The 21624-nt window shown below is 41.2% G+C and overlaps 2 protein-coding genes across 9 annotated transcripts in view; both read right to left on the reverse strand.

The window, feature by feature from the left end:
* The window catches only part of MYO6 (myosin VI), a 106404-nt gene extending 93767 nt beyond the window's left edge, over positions 1-12637 (reverse strand). For 4 of the 6 annotated variants that reach the window (XM_083431145.1, XM_083431144.1, XM_083431143.1 and 1 more), the window contains exon 1: positions 12397-12637. The gene's annotated coding sequence lies outside the window, so the exon portion shown is untranslated. The remainder of the gene's footprint in view (positions 1-12396) is intronic. The other 2 variants (XR_014508883.1, XM_083431146.1) reach the window with 2 other exon arrangements.
* A 5513-nt stretch (positions 12638-18150) lies between these two features.
* Positions 18151-21624, reverse strand: part of SENP6 (SUMO specific peptidase 6) — a 46450-nt gene continuing 42976 nt past the window's right edge. For all 3 annotated transcript variants that reach the window (XM_083431149.1, XM_083431148.1, XM_083431150.1), the window contains one exon: positions 18151-20437. In XM_083431149.1, the coding sequence (XP_083287275.1) occupies positions 20228-20437 (210 nt within the window). In that variant the 3' untranslated portion in view covers positions 18151-20227. The remainder of the gene's footprint in view (positions 20438-21624) is intronic.

A 21624-nucleotide genomic window follows, 5' to 3' on the forward strand; every position in this document is an offset into this window, starting at 1 on the left:
ACTTTTAAGTCTAAGGATGCTTCACAGCAGCACCTGCAAGACTGAAGAAGCCATCTCCTGGTTCTCAGGTCAATGAGTAAAGCACACCCTTTTTTTAGAGCTTACCGCATAACCAGCAGGCAAGTGGTCCCCTCCCACTTCCATGAAGGACTGAGGCTTGAAATACACCAAGATCCAAAAAGGCAACTGTTGGTTTGCAAGATTTGGGAATACCCCTCCCTTTTGTCATTGTGCTTCTTGCCTATTGGTGCTGCCCTCCTACATTACTTGAGGTGTACCACAAAACTGTCTCATTTTCTTTGAAGGAGTATACAGAGAAGTGCAAAAAGAAAGAAAAAATAACCTAACCAACAGAGACTCCTCTTGTCCCCATATGAACACTTCACAGAAAAATAGGGGTGGGGGATAAAATAATAAATGATAATAATAATACATTTTATTTATACCCCGCCCTCCCCAGCCAGAGCCAGGCTCAGGGTGGCTAACAATAGTAAAATTACAGTAAAAACATAATAGGGGGGGAACCAATTTAAAATACAGGTTAAAATGCAATTTAAAATGCAGCCTCATCAAAACCATAAGGGGAGGGAAACATAAGGGTCAGACTGAGTCCAGACCAAAGGCCAGGCGAAACAGCTCTGTCTTGGAGGCCCTGCGGAAAGATATCAAGTCCCGCAGGGCCCTAGTCTCTTGTGACAGAGTGTTCCACCAAGTCGGGGCCAGTACTGAAAAGGCCCTGGCCCTAGTTGTGACCAGTCTTACCACCTTGTGACCTGGGACCTCCAAATGTTGTAATTTATGGACCTTAAGGTCCTCCGCAGGGCATACCAGGAGAGGTGGTCCCGTAGGTACATGGGTCCTAGGCTGCATAGGGCTTTAAAGGTCAAAACCAGCACCTTAAACCTGACCCTGTACTCCACCGGGAGCCAGTGCAAGTTTGTACTAAATACAGCTTATTTTAGTTATTTTTCATATCACCCTTCAGTTCAATAACTCCTAGGCTGGTTTACAATAAAAATAATTCGGGGGGGGGGGGGAATAGTTCCAAAGATGTACAAGTATGTGAGTAATGATGAGCGAAATTTCAGAAGCCAGAGAGAACAAAAAGAGGATGCCCAAGAACTGCAGGCAAAACTATGAAACAGTAATGATTCTTACCCATTATTAAGGTGGGGACACCTTTGTTCCACTCATATCTTAATGCAAACTTACAAAATTTGCTCTTCTCAAACGAATACGTGAACAGGTCTTTGAAACAGAAATTTGAACTCCTCTGAATTTTGCGATGCAGTTCTCCAGCCAAATCATGCATACAGAAATGCATGCATTTGTAAGAAGTGCTTGGAAAATGTAATGGTTTCTAAGGGGTTGCTCGTGCGTAAGCAGGCACCTATCTCCCTGGCTGGGTGCAAACACCTGGCTGGGCTGCCAAAGTGAACCTTTTCTGTCCGGACCGCCACTCACCCGTGGCTGACTCAGTCGCTGGCAGAATCTGTGAATGGGCGTTTCTTAAACTTCTTCCAGCAAAGAAGCTCTTTGACACCTAGTCTCCGCCTACCCTCTCTGCGCGAAAGCCTTCTGCGCAGGGAGGGCGTGGGCAACGGAGGACCCCTACTCTCCCCGCTGGTCCCTGGCAAGGAGTCATGGGACCGCCTCGTCACTTCCCCCACCTGCCCCCCCTTCTCCACTGGTGCTACGCTGATTCTCTTCCCCAGAAGATGGGCTGCTTCTCCCGATCCCTGGACGCTCTCTGGAATCCCTCTAGCTTTTGCGCTCTCCCTCCAGTACTGATGGCAGTTCCCTGACAGAAAAATAATGCATGAAAATGATATACAAACATGGATTTTATCAGGGGGTGTGTAAATTTCCATGCAAACTTTTTTCATGAAAAGCTTTGCAAATGTTCAGCTGTTTATGAATGATATAAATTGCAAATGAAGAAAAAAGCACAATTAGAAGCAGAGGGGGACTTTGTACTTGTATGTGGAAACAGGACACATAGAAAAAGTGGGAAACTGGAAGAATTTGAAACAGAGAGATTTGTTCACTCCTGCACTGACCCCAAAAGAGAATACACACAGACCTCTGAATAACTAAAATTATATTGTTTTAACATATTGCATGTTTCAATAATGTTTCCCTAGCGAAGCTCCTCCTTTCTGTTTCCAGCAGCACCCAAGTTTAAAGCAGCAAAAGTTTCTACTATTAAACAAGCTTTTTTAAACTGTAGTATCTAATCCAAGGAATATTTAACAGTACAGAGTAATGGGATTAGCACACTTAAGAGTCCAACGGACTGCAGCTGTTATTTAATTCTCAACAGCCCAACTTTGCTTTAAAAATGAATTGAGCTCCATTTTTTCTATAAGGCCACACAACAGGGGTAGCCAATGTGGTGCCTTTAAGATGTTGCAGACTCCCACTCTTACCTGCCCCAGCTGGCATGGCCAATGGACAGGGCTGAGTTGGAGTCTATGATATCTGGAAGGCACCTAGTTAGCTACCCCCATCCATTTAAGGATCAATGCACTTTCTGAGTCTTCTGCAGAGGTTTTATTATGAAATCTACACTGACGTAATTACAGGTTTGCTCAACTAAAAAGCCTGGCATTGCAGAATTGCCTGCTCACAACACACATCAGGGTGCCTACGTTAGTCCTCATGCTGGTTGTTGTCAACGCTACAGACTATATATCCTTCGGCATTCAACATCTTGCCTGGGGAAGATAAAGATGTTCCACATCAGCTTCATAATGACCTTGTCTGAAACAAGTTTGGCCAAATACAAGCTATATTTTTAAGCAACAGAGATTAAGCATTTGGGTGAGGAGCAGTATGGCAGTTGTAATTTAATTGCTTCTTGCCCTGCTGAAGTCTTGAGAAAATAAACAGAAATTTATTCTCCCTCACGTTCCGCACCTTCCTTGCCATGACTCTCATCAGGACAGAAATGACATCATTTCTCATCTACAGATATAGATATACAGTGGTACCTTGGGTTACATACGCTTCAGGTTACATACGCTTCAGGTTACAGACACCGCTAACCCAGAAAAAGTGCTCAAAGTTAACAACTTTGCTTCAGGATGAGAACAGAAATCGTGCTTCGGCGGTTAAAAACGGACCTCCGGAACGAATTAAGTACTTAACCCAAGGTACCACTCTCTATATATATTGCTTGCAAAAGGTTTAGTATGTTATGCTAGAAGATGACCTGTCATCTACATAAAGATACACAGAGTGCCTTAAAGCAGCCTTCCTCCACCAGGTGTTCTCCAGATGTTTTAGACTGCAACTCATATGCTGGCAGGGGCTGTTGCAGTCTAAAACATCTGGGGAGCACCAGGTTAAGGAAGGTGGTCTTAAAGAAAAGGAATTCGGCTTATCTTGTATTTAACACAACTGCACCAGCAAATTCTTGAACAACCTGTTTTATTACATACATTTAAACCCTAACATGGTCAGGTATGCTCACCTAAAGGCCTGCTTTTGCCCATAATCACCAGCCAGCATTTCAAGATCACCATCTCAGGCCCTGCTCTCTGTTGTCCCTTTAAATCTGGACTCGTTTGGCAAGAGAAAGGACCTTTTTGCAGTGACACTTCAGCTAGGAACTCCTTCCATGGAGAAGCCCACCAAGCTTCTCCCGTTTTCTGGTGCTTTTAAAAAACAAATCTTGGCTACTGCCCATGGTTAGTGAGGGAAAAGTTTAACCACGAGTCTGGGTCTGAGAAAGTTTCTCCGCCAAATATTGGCTTAGCTCAACGCAGCATGGGAGTAAAAAAAAATACTCAACGAAGTGCCTGTGGCCTCCTCTCCATGAGCCAACACGTTTGACCAGTTGCAGCACTGCATAATTTGGTCTACTATGTTGTGTGAACCAAGCCCATGTTTTTATCCATGGCATTCCCCCCCCCCAAGTTTCTTTTTTAAACTGGACGGGTCAACCTGCTTTTCAAAATATTTTTGTTAGCTTTGCTGCTTTAATTATGAGAGTTTTCATTTTTATATCTTCACAGGCCACCTTCTGAGAAGATTTCCTAAAAGACAGAGTATAAATCTATAATCTATCCTCCACAAGCGGCGATAAAAATTTCCATAGAAAAAAGGCTAGCTCTCGAGATTGTCGCATCCCAGGAAAAACAAGGACCGAACAGTGTGATGCAGATGAAAGGGGGAGCCCTGCATTTATGGGAAGGAGTAGGCTTTCATTGCAACCCGGAGGATAAAATAACTATGTCACAAAAACAAGCCACCAGATCTGCCCTATAAATTTCCATCCCCGCTGGCACAAAGTCACCAGGGGCACCCTACAGCTAACCCTTATATGTTGATGATTACCTTTCCCTGATAAATCACATGGCAAACCAAATGTTTTATTTCATAGAGTTTCTTCCTAGTGTAGGAATAAATCAGTGCTAATCAGAGTGCATTACATATTAATTATAACACTTTAGTTTTACTTGTCAAGTTCTTGTACTAATCTATGTGATGCCCTAGATACTGGCCCAGTCTTGATTTATACAGATCCCTCAGGGGAGATCAACTGTACCACACAGGGACCCTGTTTGTAATAGTCAGCTCTTCACCTCCAAAATGGTAAGAACAATGCTTGCTGCAGAGTAGGCTTGCCCAACAGCTGTGACATTACCTAGCTTTCTAAAACGAAATTTAAACCTGCGTTGCTGAAGCCAATAGGATCTCACCTTTCACTTGACAGATAAGCTAAAGCTGCAATTCTAACCCCATTTACCTGGGAGGAAGCCCACCGAATTCAGTAGGACTTCTGAGTCAGCATAATTAGGAGTGTGCTCTAAGCTCCTAAAGCAAAAATTCTTTGCACTGTCCTCCTATACTGGAAAGAATGTGTATTCACGAAAAACAACCATCCTTTACTTGTCAACAACTCAGTGGAAAAGCACAGTCTATGATTCTCTGTTTTGCTTCCATTAGGTCTCACATGGAATCCCTGGCACCTCCAGTTAAAATGAGCTGCGATAAAGAGGCATAGAGAAATTGTGTCCACAGTCACTGCCGGTCACTCTAGGCAATATTGAGCCTAGTCTCTGTCAATCCAAAGGAATACTTTTTAAAACAAAAAACAAAAATTTGGCATAGCAAAGGATCTAATATGATATTCAACTGGCAATTCTCACTTCACTAACCATCATTCCCTCATATTCAGTTGCCTTCACAGACTTTCACCAAATGTGGAAAAGCATCACCTTTTCATTCTTTGCATATCCAGCACCTCCCATTCTCATTATCTATCTAGTTTATTAATTTTCTAGGTACGTTAAATGCCATTGCATGGCCATTTTAAACCAATTCATTTTGTAAGTGAAGTACAAGGTAGACTGTAGACTCATGTGTCCAAGAAAAATAAAAATACCACATGAGCTAACATCCAAACAGGAAGAGACAGAAGACAAATGCAATCAAAATGAGTTTCTTTATTTATTATTATATATATTATTATAACACTTAACGTGAGTGTCTCACCAATGCATCTCTCTTGGACACAAATTTATTTTTATAGCTATATATTTTATGTCAGGGCCTTTCTGCTAATTTGACAATGGGTGAGTTGCTGGAGTGGGAGGAAAGGAGTATCCATCTGCCTAGAGCACTGTTTCCCAAAGGGGGCAATACCACCCCCTGGGGGGTGCTGGAACGACCCAGGGGGTGGTAGTAGCCTTGGGTGCAATTGGGGCGGGGGGGTTGAATAAAAATAAGGGGGTGGTGGAAGCACAAAGAAGAATTTTTTGAAAAACCATCCATACATGTTTCATCTGTTCTGTAATTATGCTTACCAATGTAACACAGAGTTAAAGTTGTCGTGATTATTTTCCAAATAAACAGACAAAATGCAAGTTATAACTCAAAATCAGTGGTCAAGTCCGCCGACAGATCTTAACAAGCATTTTTTATTTTAATATTACCCTTTCAAAATTAAAAAATTGTCCAGTAGCACCTTAGAAACCAACTAAGTTTGTTCTGGGTATAAGTTTTCGTGTGCATGCACACTTCTTCAGATACTTCTTCGTCAGACCAACATTCCTACCTGAATATTATCCTTTGCGTGTAATGCACTATGTTACTATGGTTGATTTTAATAAGTAATTTTATAATTTAAAGCTTCAAGGTGTCTTATTTACAATAGCATCTTTCTTTACTATGTTGTAGGACATAGGTAGAAATATAGACACATAAAAAAAACGCCAATTTGTCACTGCATCTTTCTGTTCATTCACTTAAAGAAGGCAGATTTCCAGGAGGGTGCTAAGTAATTATTTTTATGAAAAAGGGGTGGTAGGCCAAATAAGTTTGGGAACCTGTGGCCTAGAGGCAGGTTGAACATTATGATCAAGTCATAAAACCCCATGCAATCCCCCTCTTTGCTGGCCCCTGTCATAGTGCTGTCATGCTGCCAGAATTACTTAGAGATTTCTCCAGTACCCTTAGGAAGCACTGCAGACATTTCATGAGGAAAGCTACAGAGGGTGAAATTCTAGCTGCTCTGCCCTTTTCAAGGCACAGTAGCCCTCAGGGCCAGGGCCTGGCAGCTACCTCCCTGCTGAGGCAAGAAAAGAGAGAGGCAAGCAGTAGCCTTCCAAGGAAGCCCCACCCTGAAAGCGTTTGATTAAGGATGAAAACAGCTATGACTAACAGTGTAACAATGCAAAGTCCCAATGGGCAGAGCTGCCAGATCCCAGCTGGCAAGCTGCTAATAGTCAACGAGTTTCACCTGCTACTACCTGGTATCAGGTGCTTCGTGCTCAAACCAGAAGAAGATCATCTCACCGGGTAACTTGGCACAATGACAACCGATGGCAAATGCCTCCTGATACAGGCACACTCTAGAAGGCAAGTTGACTCTTCCAAGTGGCCCTTCAACAGAGGGAATCAATAATCAACTTCCACTTTGCTCTCAGCTTTAGGTTCTCCCATGCATTGTTTGCTTTAATGTTGTGGATGCCCCAAAGGGAGATATCCCTGAAGAAGCATGGGAAATACCACAGGTTCGTTCCCCAACATCTTTAGGTGGGGCTGAGAATCACAGAATCATAAACTTGTAGAGCTGGAAGAGACCATGAGCATCATCTAGTCCAACCCCCTGCAGTGAAGGAATCCTTTTGCCCAGTGTGAGACTCGAACACAGACCCTGGGTTCTCATGCTATAATAACTATGGGAAAGACCTCTGTTTTCAACCATAGAGAACTGCTGCCCTTCACTAGAAGCTTTAGCTACCTACATCCTGACAAGATTTCTTGACGTAGTCAGTAACTCTGGCTACGTTCTCCCCTGCCCTCCTATGATATTGTTCATTTTTCTTTTCTTTTCTATTTTTAACAGACATGCTGCTCATAATAAATACAACTAAGGGTGCAGCTAAATTACTGTTTATCCATCTTTCTGTGAAACTTTGTTCCGTGTGTATTGTCTACAAAGTTGCCTACAGCTATCCACAATAAGAAAAAAACAGCAAACTGCCTGGGAAAGCAAGCCTCTCTACAAAAACAACAACCAAAAAAAACACTCTCATTTAAAAAAGAAAACCTCTTTTACTGTGGGGTAAATTGAAGTCAGAAAGGCTTTGCATCATTTCTTTTGTTTTGAACTTTTTGCAAGACTCCAGCCTTGGCCTACTAAGTATTAAGCACTGCAATGCTCTGTTGGTTTTCAATAATAACTTGATAAAAATAAGAACTTGATAAAAACCATTCGGAATGGCACAGACCCCTTCAGACAACTGGGCCAGTTCCTTATGAGCTCTACTGCAGCAGTCATCACACAGTGTGAATAACCTGTTCCTCTTACAAAGGGTCTCTCATTTGGTGATATGCTTCAGAAAGGCAATTTCCCCCCCAGGACTAAACCTGGAGAGATTATTTATACTACTGAGTATGCCTTACATAAATTAGGTTTTATTAAGTATGCTGTGAGTGGGTTTTATTTTTACCTTGTCAGCTACCCTGAGAGGGCTTCTGCCCTTAAAAAATACAGCCTAAAACTCTTTCTAATTAATTAAACATGCAACAGTTTGGCTTTTATTCCAATCTTTCTCTTACCAGTAAAGATAACAATGTATATTTTTTTTAGTTTTTATTATCGACATAATGCTGTAATCCTTCAAAGACTCTTGAGGGATGTTAAAATAACCACCATCAACAATTTATAGTGTACTTGGGTTTTGGCAGAGCTTGTTACTAAAGCTAAATTGGAGAGCAAGAGTCTCATTTTTCACCTCTGTTAATGTGTCATACTTGCAGCACAAGAAGGCTTGCTTCAGTTGTCAACCTTTGTACTCTCCTGAACTGAGGATCAGGTTCACAGGCCATTTTACAACTTAATGATTTCAAGAACTGTGTGAGGGAATTAGCTCATCTCTCCATCAGCATTAGTTGCAAATGACGAGATCTAGTCCTGCTCTGGGATCAGAATCTGTAATTATTCAACTATATTTATTGCTCCGAAAGACACCATATTATCTAGACCAATTACTGCAGTATCTTTAGTTATTTTGCCTCTGATCTGAAGGGTGAAAGCAATAACACCTGTTAGGAACTGCTTGCATCACATTCACTGCTAAGGGACCTCCTGCATATGAGATTTTCCTGCATCTGTTCATATAGTACACCCAAAACTCACGGGATACAAAGCCCCCATTTACAGCTTGTTGAAATGCCCTTTCTACACAGCACACACACACAGAATCCTGCACTATGGGTGGGTGGTGCCATCTGCATATGGGAAAATATGATGCGAGAAATGCCATGCTATGGAAAATGCACACATTTTCTAATTCAAAGATCACTCCTGCAAGCAATTCCCTTCTTCCTTTGCCCAGGAAAGTGTAACATGTAAAAATAATGCATTCTGTCCACAGTCCAAAACAATATGTTGCATCTCATGTTTCCCTGGTTAATCTGCAAAATATCCAGCACCATCTAATTATGTCATATAGTCAAAAGTTCTGTGCTTCAACTGAGAAATATGTTGGCAAGTGGTTTTCACAGGTTACAGGAACATAGGAAGCTGTCTTATACAGAGTCAGACCATTAATCCATCTAGCTCAGCTTTGTCAACAAAGACTGGCAGTAGCTCTCTGCGATTTCAGATGGGAGACACTCCCTACCCTACCTTGAGATACCAGAGATTGAACCTAGGATATTTTGCATGTAAAGCTCTACATCTGAACACTTAATAGTTTGTGAAAATGTCCAATTAACAATGGCCAAAATCCAAATAGAGGCATAGGTTTATGCAAGAGGCTTGTCCTAGTCTAATGGAATCTACAGTATAATTTAAGATTCCCTTGCCACCCAATAGCAACATTCTCTAGGTGGCTTACAGTATCCTAGACAACATTTTAAGAAGCTTCACTTACTGATATACATGTACATGCCTCGTTCAGCTTTGCATAATTCAAGAGACAAATAGCATAATGAAAGTCACTCCTCTCTACCTTAAGGAGCTTTTGAAATACCATGAACTAGTCATGTCCCATCACCAACATAGAATTTGTCCAAGGAAGAGGCAGGCATGGTTCTTGACTTTAGCAATACCATTCCAGTGTCTCCACTTTTCCCAATTTCTGTACAAAACCCACACAAAGAAAGGCACAGCTTCCCAAAACAGGGGCCATCAGACAAACTGAAATTTAATATCAACAGCTAATGCAAGACCAAACACTTAAAATGATTAATTTTCTGCCACACACCACAAAGGAAGCAATTTCTCAAGATTCGTAGATAACCATCACCCTTCCTTCCTGAATTAATCCATGATAAAATGTATTATATTATCATTTTGCAGCCCAGTTCCTGTTATCTTTCGTTCTCACCTTGCTCACTGTGGGCAGTCAGCACAAGTTACAGTTGCCTGGAGATGATGCCAGGAATTACCTCCTAGCACCCTTTGTGCTTTCTGTCTCCATCTCCTGTTCATTGCGGCCTTGGAGCGGGCCAGGATGGCATCGTTAGTACTTCTAAATAGAATGTATAGCTTCTTATAGTACAGGCATGATAGAGATCTCCATATACAATAAAATACACTCACTACACAGCAGTTGCTTTTAGCAACATGTATGCGGAGACTGTAATGTAAACTTAGGCTCACTATTGTATCTCCATTTCCTTATCTGTGAGTATGTACACCAAGGGTACCCAATCTGGCTCCTCCAAATGTCACAGTACTCCAACTCCCATCAGCCCCAGACAGGATGGTCAGAGGTTCTAGGATGATGGGAGTTGTAGTCCTTCATTATCTAGGGAGCACCATATTGGCTGAAGTCAGAGAGATAATACACATATGCGTATAAATATACGCAATCTACTTAGAACACCTGAGAGATTCAACAAGAGATCCGGGCCAGAGTTTGTGAATCACAATTTCTGCCACAGAGAAATGTGTGCACTCTGTTCTCCATCTAGATCAGTGTTTCCCAACCTTGGGCCTCCAGCTGTTTTCGAACTACAATTCCCATCATCCCTGACCACTGGTCTTGCTAGCTGAGGATTATGGGAGTTGTAGTCCAAAAACAGCTGGAGGCCCAAGGTTGGGAAATGCTGATCTAGATTATGAACACTTCCCAATGGGGAGCCCCCCCCCCGCCCCAAGCCTCAGCTTCAGACATTCAACAGGAGTCCATAAGCCCCACAGTACCATTACAGAGGTTGGGGTTGGACTCGATGGCCCTTGTGGTCTCTTCCAACTCTATGATTCTATGATTCATTATTGCATCCTGGTAACTTCTCTTTCTTACCTACCAGATATCCAAAGCTGTTCCATTTAATGTATCTCACAATTAGTTCCTGGCTCTGAAAGCTGATGCAACTTCTTTTTTTATAAGTTTTTTATTGTAGCAGACAAACATAGATATTCTTCTGTAACTTGTACTAATAACCTGTGACCTTTGATCTCAGGTCTGCATTTTGGGTCATAGCCTTCCACCAAATGCTGGCATTTATCTTTTCCCTAAAAGTCTTGAGGAAGCTTATGCTGTAATAAACATCCTGATAAGCAAGTCTAGCTTTTCCCTGCTGCAAAACCCAGAGTGCATCCTCATTGCTTCCTTCTTTAATTATAAGAGATTACTCAGGTAAAGGGCTCAGGACTTCTCTATTAACACCAGAGACTCAGGTTCCACAGTAATGATCACATTCTGAATTAATTAGCAGGCGGCATGTTAATTTAATGAAAGAGGCAGGCAAGGTAACAACCACTGTGTACAAGGAAACCTTCTTTCGTAGCTATAGTTTCTAATGTTTAGATGTTGCTGTTGTTGTTAAAAATAATAATAATATTTTAAACCTCATGAGTACCCGCTATCCTCCCATATCACATGGCAACACACAGCATCAGGAACTTTAAACCTTGCTCCCCATTCTCCAAATACCAACTGCTCTGGAATTATAACTGTCAACTTTTCCCTTTTCTTGCGAGGAATCCTATTCGGAATAAGGGAATTTCCCTTTAAAAAAGGGGGAAAGTTGACAGCTGTGTCTGGAATGTCAGCTTCTTTCTTCATTTCAGAATATCTGATATACCTCAAGTAAGCAAAAAAACAGTAAACAAACCCAAGGTAAGTGTGTTTGTGAGGAGGAATTTTTTTTTTCAGAACTCAGAAACCTTCAAAGTTCTCTTTAGGTCAAAAGTTCTGCAGCCTCTCCCAGCTGCAATCACTTCCTACAGAGAGTAATTACCGCATTTAGAAGTTCTCCTAAAGGTGAGCAATCTACCTGCAACAACTGCCACCCAAAGTTTCCAAAATCAGAGAGAGAGAAGCTAAATCATTCCATAAAACAACATGCCAAGAATGACGAACAGGATGGAAAGCCACCTATATATTTAACCTATATATACACATATATGTAAATTATGACACATACATATGCACAAACATACTGTGTGTCTAGAAAAAAAGATTATTTGCAATGTACATACGAAAGAGCAGGCTAGTGTATTCTTTTGGAGGTGACTTTTAATGCGTGTTTGTGGGAGGTGATCTTGGAAAGTGTTAACAACTTGCCCAAACCAAAGCCTATGTTGCTGTTCATATCTATCTATAATAAAACAAGTCGTATTCCAAGCTTTATCTAACAAAAGTCAATCAGGGTTCCCACATGAACAGCGTCGGCAACAGGAGGGAAAAGCCCAAGACTGAAAGCAGACCCGAATGCAAGCCGAGGAAGGGAGAGAGGGAGGGAGGCGGAGAAAGAGAGAAGAAACTCGGGATGGAAAAAGAGGGAAGGGGCTCAGAGACAGGGAGGGAGGAAAGAGCCAGAAGAGGCGGAAGGGGGGACAGGGAAGCAGCAGCGCAGCCGCCGGCTTTCTAAGCCAGGAGGGAGGAAGGCAGAGCGCGGGGCTCTCCGTCTGGCCCCCCCGTTTACCTGCCGCCGCCGCCGCCGCGCTTCGTCCCCAGTTGATGCCGACTCGGCCCGGGCGTTGCGCGGCTGCTGTTGCTGCTCCTCACAGCTCCGCCCCGGCGCTCCTGGGAGCCAAGAGCGGCCGGGCCGGGGCGGGGCCTCCGCTGACGCCACGGCAGGAGAGGGAGGAGGAGGAAGCGCCTGGTGCCGGCCGGAGTTGCAACTTGGAGCGGCGCTGGTCCGCTCTCCTCCCTGGCCAAGGGATGCTGAGCATGCGCGGACCCGGTCGAGCGTGCTCAGTAAGCCGCGCCGAAGTCGCCTGCCCAGTTCGTTGCCCTTCCTCGGACTTCTAAATCAGACATGCAAGAAGTAGAACGCGAGCGATCTGCGGCGGGGCAGGAGGACTCGGAGGGTTGTTCGGAGAGCAGAGGCTCCCTGCTCAGGGATCTTGCCTTGTCGTCCCTTTGGCTGCCCGCACGAGTCTAATCTTCCGAGTGTGTTGCACGGCAAAGCATAGCTTCAGCTCCCCCACCCCATACAAGAGAATTGGTACCCACACCACGATCATACGCAAAGAATGCGGAGGTTTTATCTAGCACAACACCAACAAAGCTTGTGCGCAGCTACAGCAGTCCATATATTTTAATATTTTATGAAATATTATATTTAGTATTTTATTATCCCTGTCTTTCCATGTGCAGTGGTACCTCGGGTTACATACGCTTCAGGTTACATACGCTTCAGGTTACAGACTCCGCTAACCCAGAAATAGTACCTCGGGTTAAGAACTTTGCTTCAGGATGAGAACAGAAATCGGCCTCCGGCGGCGCAGCAGCTGCAGGAGACCCCATTAGCTAAAGTGGTGCTTCAGGTTAAGAACAGTTTCAGGTTAAGTACGGACCTCCGGAACGAATTAAGTACTTAACCCGAGGTACCACTGTGCCTTGGTATTTTGAGGTTCAGTTTGTGATTCAATATATTTAGGAAGTGAAGACTGAGTTTTCTTTGTTCACCCAAATGTGGGTTTCTGACGTTCCCTTCCCCAACCCTTCTTTTTTTAAAAAAGAGAAGTTTTTCCTGTCCTGACATACAGGTTTCTGAGATGAATGAATATCTGTAGCAATAACAAACACTTTTGGAACATTAGGAGAGAAAGGATAGATGTTCAATGTGGGTATTTGTTAGGGAGATACATGAGGAAGGAAGGAAGCTCGGAGCAAGTAGGACTCATGTTGTTTGAGCAGAGCAAGGCAATAAATCCACTGTCCAGCCCAGAATTTCCTGTGTTATTGAAACCAGCTCTGAGCAAGTTTGTTTTCTTTTTCTTTTCATCTGTGTGGGACGCAGAGTGGCGCTTTCAGCTACAAAGCTGACCTGCACATTCTTGCAAAGAATACTTTCCTCTTTGGCCTAGAATGCAGGAGTGCAGGATCAATGGAATACCTTTTCTTCCCATGCCCATTGTCACAGGAGTGCAGTAGAAATCCCATTTATAAAATAAAAAGCTAACAAGCAAAGTTCACAATTCAAAGACTGAATAGTTTCACTTCAGGCTTTCCAAAAGCAGTTTCTGAGATGTGTTTGGGCAGGATTCTTACAAAAGGCATGCTTTGCAGCTAATTATGTTCCTCATTCACATAACATGGCACTCACATAACAAAACAATTATTGCTGGGATGGTTAAAGTGGGTGACCCATTTCTGTGATGTCAGTGCAAGGTTATTTCCGCCTTGTTTTTCATGCCACTCCCACTTTTCTTCTTAGTTCCCTGTCACATACCAACAACCTTAGGTGATGACCTCTGTTAGGCTAGAAAACGCCTTCATTTGTTTACTGGCACACACAGAGGGAATCACAGAGTATCTTGTTAATGGGAACTTTACAGGACATAGATGGTCTTTGGTTATTTTTATTTTCCCTTGTGTCAATTGTGTATAAATTTACATAGATCTTGCTCTTCAATACTGAAGGGTTCCTAGAGCAGTTATCATCCAAAAGCTACCAATGACCCAAAAGCCAATGGTTTCACTAACAGAGCAAGCAAACAGCAATAATTTTTAAAATTTTAACAGGCGAGGTACCACAGCTACAACCTCACTCCCCAAATTAACCCTTCATACCACAGTATCTTCATCCTTCAGGATGGCACTTAACTATTAATGTCACAAAAATCATAGTAAAACTGCTGTAGCAAGCAAAATATATAAACTGTGGCAGGCAGAAGAGAAAATCACATCTATTTCCCACCACTGCCCCCCCTTTTTTTGTCCAACTCTGCCTGGGCCAAAATTATATCGTATTATCATACAGTAGGAGTGGGGAATCCCATGGATTTGGAGGTCTGGTAATTATTCAGGTTGCCATAGGTGTGGAGAGAGAATTTAAGTCTTTATTAATGTGCTGGAGTCCTGAATAAAATTCCTCCCCGAAAGCTGCTAATTGGCACCAGGATTTCCTCACAATGCACAGAGCAACAGAGGAGGAATCTTATTCAGGGCTGTAGCACTCAAATAAAGGGTTAACACTCACACACTTGCTGAAACTTGGGTTATGATGAGCCGTCCTCCCTGCACCATTGATGCTATTAGTATTTGCTTAAAATTTGCCTGTTAAATGCTATGGTGCATTTAATGTCATGTGGGCTCTGGTGCTCTTCTCTGCTGCATAGTTCCTGAGCAGGCTTCACCACTGTGAGTATTTTATGTTACGAAGTGGTATGTAGAGCATCTATGGAATTTAAAAGAGTTGTTTTAAATTTGCTCTATAGTGTTTTGTTTTGTTTTAAGGGCTCAAGCAGGATGCATAAGAGGAAATAGTTTGCTGCAGTGTAATGTATTTTCATGTATATAAATCGCTCAGTTCCATTCTTTTTTTAAGGCCAGAACTACTGCCGCCCCCAGAACCATCTTGTGTGACAAACCTGTGGTATGCTTGGGGTTATTCCAGTTGTAGCAATGTCCTACAAATATATGCTTCTCCATATACATTTTGGAAGCAGGCCAGGAATGGGTTTTCCCACTGCAAGTACAATTATTGGCAGGCACTAACATGAGAGTGCTGTTAAATTGCAACTCATGTTGCACTTCAAAAGGAAGGACAGGGTCAATCCCACTTATAGTGGTGGACTGTGCTAATATGGCACCCTGAACAAGGGCACACTTTGGCACCCACTAAATATTTATGTGCTCTTGTGTGCAAGGGAATTCTTGAAGTTTACATGATCCACTTGCCCCTTTTTAATAGTCAAACCTCAGTTCTTGAACGGCTCAGTTTTTGAACGTTTTGGCTTCCAAACGCCAAAAACCCAGAAGTAACTGCTTCGGCTTTCGAACGATTTTCGAAAGCCGAATGTTCCAGGTGGCTTCTGTTTCGAGTTTTCATATTGTACTGAGGCTTCCGCTTTCCATTTTCGGTTGTTGAACGTTTCAGAAGTTGAACGGTCTTCTGAAACGGATTACGTTCAACAACCAAGGTTTGACTGTATAGGAAAAGCTGTAGTCCTAAGTTCCTTTCAAGAATTTGAAGAAAGGACTCAACACTACTTCTTTTTATAAAGTTTGTATTTAGGAAACAAACAACTCAAAAAAGGCAAGATGCGCTCCAACCAGATTGGTTAAATTTTTGGACAAAGTACACAATAGTCTGCATTCAACTAATCTTTACTCAGAGTAGACCCACTTAAATTAATGAAACAAGTTAGTTGTAGCCATTCATTTCAATGACTCTATTCTGAGCAAAAGTTCATGTTTCTGCTTTTTTTAAAAAAAAGAAAAAATGTAGTATGCTTTCTTCTGACCAGCTTTGGTTTTAATGCTATAAAGGAAAATCTTTGTAGTGCTTTACAAGGAAAGGTGAGAATGAGTAATCTGATGCATTATTTATAGACCTGAGTACATTCTACCCAAATACTCCAATGAAAAAGGAAATGCTGCCTTGGTTTACTGGCCCACAAGAATGTCTGGTTTCTGTAAAACTTCTCTAATGTTACAGGGGAAGGAACAGATCAAACTAAAGGGCAAAAATGAACAAGAAAATTAGAAATAAGATTTAAGTAGTGAAATGCATGCTAGTTGTACATACCCCACCAACTCAAATGATTTCAAAGGTGCATATACTCACTTTTAACTCTTTGACCTAATGCTTGGACTACCAATTCTAACACAAATTGCCAGGGTTGGTTTCTTACGACGAAATGAAATCTAACAGTATTCAGAAAGGCTTCCTAGAATGAGGAAATTTTCCTAGCCAGAATTCTATATACACTGGCACTGTAGTAAGTTCAAGTAAAAGTGTTGGGACTTGCCTCCAAGCAAGATGTGTTTAGATCAGCGGTTCCCAAACTTTGTTGTTTATCTCTGGACCACTTGGAAATTGCTATGGATCTTGGTGGTTTTGCTGCCTGTTTAGCAATTGTAAAACACTGTACTTATGGTTCACCATACTGGGGGGGGGGGGCGGGGAGTGACAAGTATGACACCGCTGGGATCTATCCTGGCCCCAGTGTTGTTCAACATCTTTATAAATGACTTAGATGAAGGAACGGAGGGGCTGCTCATCAAGTTTGCAGATGACAGCAAACTGGAATGGGTAGCTTGTACTGCAGAAGACAGAATCAGGATTCAAGAGAAGAGTAACACATTGGAGAACTGGGTCAAAACAAGCAAAATGAATGCCTTAGTCGTACCCCACCTGGAGTACTGTGCCCAGTTCCGGGCACTACAATTAAAGGAGGATATTGAGAAGCTGGGATCTGTGCAGAGGAGGGCAAGCATGAAAAAGGGCCTGGAAACCAAGCCTTAAGAGGGATGGTTGAGAAAGTAACAACAATACTACATTCTCCATTTGCAAAACCAAACCAACAGGGAACATCTACTGAAAACAAAGGGAAAATATTAAAGCATACAATGCTTGGGAGAATTTTTAGAGGTCATGAAAGCTGGTGCATAAAGTTTCTCAAACATGTGTCTTCCCACTCCCGCCCCCACACTTTTCCTATCATTTTATAAAAACCTGCTTTGAGCACCATCTCACATTTTAAAAGGGGTGTCTGAAATGTTTCTTCAGCTAAACTTGTCATGGAGCCTTTGGGAAAGAAAGATACAAACATCTAAATAAAAAGGAAAGTCCTGTTGCACTAGATTAACAGGACCTCATTTTAGAATATTCCCAAATGTTCTGCACTCTTAAGTGTAAGCAGGCAATTCTCTCAGCAAGAAAAATAAAGAATGCCACAAGGGAATATTAAATGTCACCTCTCCTTCTGCCTCTAGCAAATGTTTACCAGCACATCATACATTTTTCATGCTAAGTAACCTAAAACTTTTATAAGAATTCCTAACAGTTATTCTATCCAACATGAAAACCAATACAAGAGAGACATCTAATTAGTAAGCTATTTGATAGCTTTCTCTGAAGAACTCATTCATGCTGCTTTTAATGAATACAGGTCATACTGTCTTAAAGGCATTATGCAGGCAAGAATGTATTTTTATAAACACACCCACTAAGAGTACACCTCTGTGTATGTCTACTCAGAAGGAAGCTTCACTGACTTCAATGGAACTTATTCCCAGGCCAGTGTGTTCTGGACTGCAGCTTCTATTGGTGCATTCCCTCCTTTGGTTTCTCTGTATAGGATTTCAGCTTGACTTTTATACTTGAACTCAGGTGCTGATTAATGTCAGATGAGTATGTGCTGTTGTTTTTCAATACACTGTAGAAACAAATCAGGATTAAAGCTAGGCAACATGCAGCATAAATTACCCAAGGTCTTCAAACTTGTTTTTGACCATTTTATTAAAAAAATAAATTTCCTATATCAACATGTGTATCAGGTTGCTGCATGACTGATCCATTACCATAATATTAAGAGAAACATTGCATTCTTCACATCTCGAAAAGGAATACAAGCTCCAGGACATTCTGAAAAACAGAACCATGTAATCAGAACTAAAGTATACCACAACCTGTTTTGTTTTTGTTTTTTTAAAAAATCATTTCAACAAAAAACCTTGCCCAGGCTGGTATGCATTTTGCTAAGTCTACTCTTCTAATATAACTTGTTCAAGAAGTACTATTATTATTATTTTGCCACACCAACAAATGTTTACATTTGTTGCCAAACCTTTTTAGGTTTTACTCTAGCTAGCTTTTTTAAAAAATGACTAGTAATTCTCAATTTTGAGGATCATTAGTGCCACTTGTGCGCTTTTATATCTAATCCCAAGAGTTGTTTCTTCAGAGTCACAAGTTATCACTATGGATTTCTTGAGTGTAACACTGACAATGCCATGAGGGCTCTACAGCTGGTCTGATAACGGCAAATATTGGGAAAGTATGGAAAACATAAATCCTAAAGCTGGGCTCCTTAAATTGAGGCCAGTTAGACAGAAGCAATTTTGTGTGCTGCACTACAGTGCCAAACAGTACTGCCTTGGTCTTCCTCTTTGGACAAAGTAATATCAGAACTAGCTGCGTGTAAAAACAAAAGCAAAAAGGTGTACTAAGCGGGTGACACTGCTGTAAAAATCAAGAACTGATGCAAAAGTAAAAAATCCTGTGTATACAGGTGAAAAGGACATACGGAGTCATGATGGTCTGAAACTCAGCATATTCCAACAGTATATTTCCTCCCATTCAACGTCTCTTTTGGACAAAAGCATTGTTACACCAAAACGTATCTGCAAAGGAGTTTCTGTTCCCCAGTTTTCAATATCAATACCTTGTGAATATTTAAGGAGTTATGGAAGAGACGTGATTTCCTTTGGACTTTTTAGAAAAGCTGGCATCATAAGGCTGTACTTCTTGAAACGTAATTTAAAAATCAAATTACATCATGGAAATATGCCAATAAGTTGTCTCAGTATTGGAAGATTACTTAAAATTGAGGGGGGAAGGAAGCAAGCAAGCAATGACATCTAGCAATATTTTGGTTTTCTGGACAATACAAAAAAATAGTACTCGTACATTTAAGAAATGTTCCATCAGATAGATAAAGCACATATGAATGCACATTCAGAATTCTGACACAGAAAATGTAATGTGGACAATTTGCTGCTATTTCCAAGCACACTTACAAAAAATACAATTTCATAATGAAAGAATTGTCAAAATACAGTTGAGCAACGATCGGGAGCCACAGCCCCAAAAAGGATTCAACAGTATTACTTAAGCTCTGTTTCAGACTGTATTAAATACTGCTTGAGTAAACTTGTGGTCATAAAGCAGCATTATTCCAAGCACTTGTGAAGTTCCTTCTTTCATTATCTGAAGTGTCCTTTACTAAAGATTACACTGCCTGGCACTCGGATTCAAAGTGCAAACTCCTCACCTTGGAAACACAATGCATTTAGACACATTCTTATATTGTTGTACATAGCTGAAGCAGACACATCTTGTATATGGCAACTGTAAATCAAAGTATGGGTTTGATCACCTTGCTACATAGGTACTCCCCGTGCATTACAGAAGTCTTACTGGGAAATGTTCAATGACAACTTTACTTAAACACAGAAAGAGTTAACCAATTCATCCTATAAATATCTTCTTTATTTGCTTTGTGTCTAGAAGTTTCTATTAAGTTCTATTAACAGAAATACATAACAAAAGGTCTTCTATGTAGTGAAAAACTTAATTACAAATATTGAAAAAGGTTGGACTAATTAACATATGTACAGATTTGTCTAGTTAATATATTGAGGGGAATCTGTTTAATTAATGACATACATTTATAAGCATCAACAGGAAGTTTCAGTTGATAGTACTCCAAGTCCTTAGTTTGGGCAATGAGGATATGGTAAATTTCAAGATTGTGTTGTTTTTTTAAAATGTAGCCATAACATGCAACAGAAAATATTCAGTCTGAACAGCTGCTGATAAATTGTTCTATTCCTTCCTGAAAAGATTTCTCTGCCAAATTAGTGTCCTTCTGTCCCTTCTTTTCTTTGTTCTGCTGTTCCTGTAGATTCAGGATTATGTTTCGTATTTCTTCTCGTTTTGTTTTCATTCTTGGGCGAGGAAACCAGTCTGTTAAATTCATTGGTAGTTCAAAACTTAGAATAGGAGTCTAGTAGGGACAAAAGAAGTAGGTTTATAGCAAAATGGCCTATAATGTATGACTTCTATATGACAGATTCAAAAATTAAGAATATCGGAAAATGCCAGATTTGTTACATTTTTACCCTTCCTCCAGTTTCCTCTTAAAAGAGCATACACATAGTACAACATACTCCTAAAGAAAATAATCATACAGAAATTCTCAACAAAACAATAAAAACTATATTTATTTCCGCTTGCTGAAATGTACAAGGCCTTTATGAGCAGAGTGCATAAACTAGCCTAGATGAACTAGTTTTGACTACATTGAAACATTGATTACTATATTTGGTTCTATTCAGCTACCTTCTTAAGGTCCCAGCTGCACAATACATTTAAAGCAGCGTCATAACACTTTAAACTGTCAAAGCTTCCCCCACGGAGCTCTGGGAACTGTAGCCTGTCACAGCTGGGAATTGTTAGGAGGACCCCAATACGCCTCATAGATCTACAATTGTGGCTTAACAGTCAATCTGTCTTCTCAGGAACTGTAGCTCTATGAGCGGAATTATGGGTCTCCTAACAACTCTCAGCACCCATAACAAAATGCAGTTCCCAGAATTCTTTGGAAGAAGCAGTGACTGTTTAAAGTGGCATGATGCTGCTTTAAGTGAATAGTGCGGATGGGGCCAGGATAAAGCTGTGACAATGTTCTGTAGACCCGGGAAATTAGGCTAGAATGCTGGCTTAATAAGAGAAGCAGGAAGGTTGTCTTGCTCATACCTTACAGATTTATCTATCGTTAGAAGCGGTTTATGGTCTTCTATCAGAATGCCCTAGATAACTTTTGCACAGGCTCACACAATACGGCAAAAGGGAGTGAAATGCTTTTTCTTTTCTTTTCTTTTTTGTCACAAGTGGAGCACAGGTTTGCTTATCTGCCATTGTTATAGTACTCGTGATGGATCATCATCTGCAAAGAATTCTACAGCTCCAACACTCAGCACAATACAACATGCACTGGAAAGGGTTCCTACTGACACCTCACTACACAATTTAAATGTGTACTTAATCCATTTGCATCTATAAAATTGTTCAAGGCACACAGGGGAATTAGAGTCCCCACAGCATTTTAAAGCTACTTTACATTAAATATTTGCATGTTTATATAACCTATAGAACATTAAATGTGTGCATGTTTATATAACCTATAGAACA

The sequence above is a fragment of the Podarcis tiliguerta genome (genome assembly GCF_965153285.1).
Source record: "Podarcis tiliguerta genome assembly, chromosome: 3".
Taxonomy (NCBI): domain Eukaryota; kingdom Metazoa; phylum Chordata; class Lepidosauria; order Squamata; family Lacertidae; genus Podarcis; species Podarcis tiliguerta.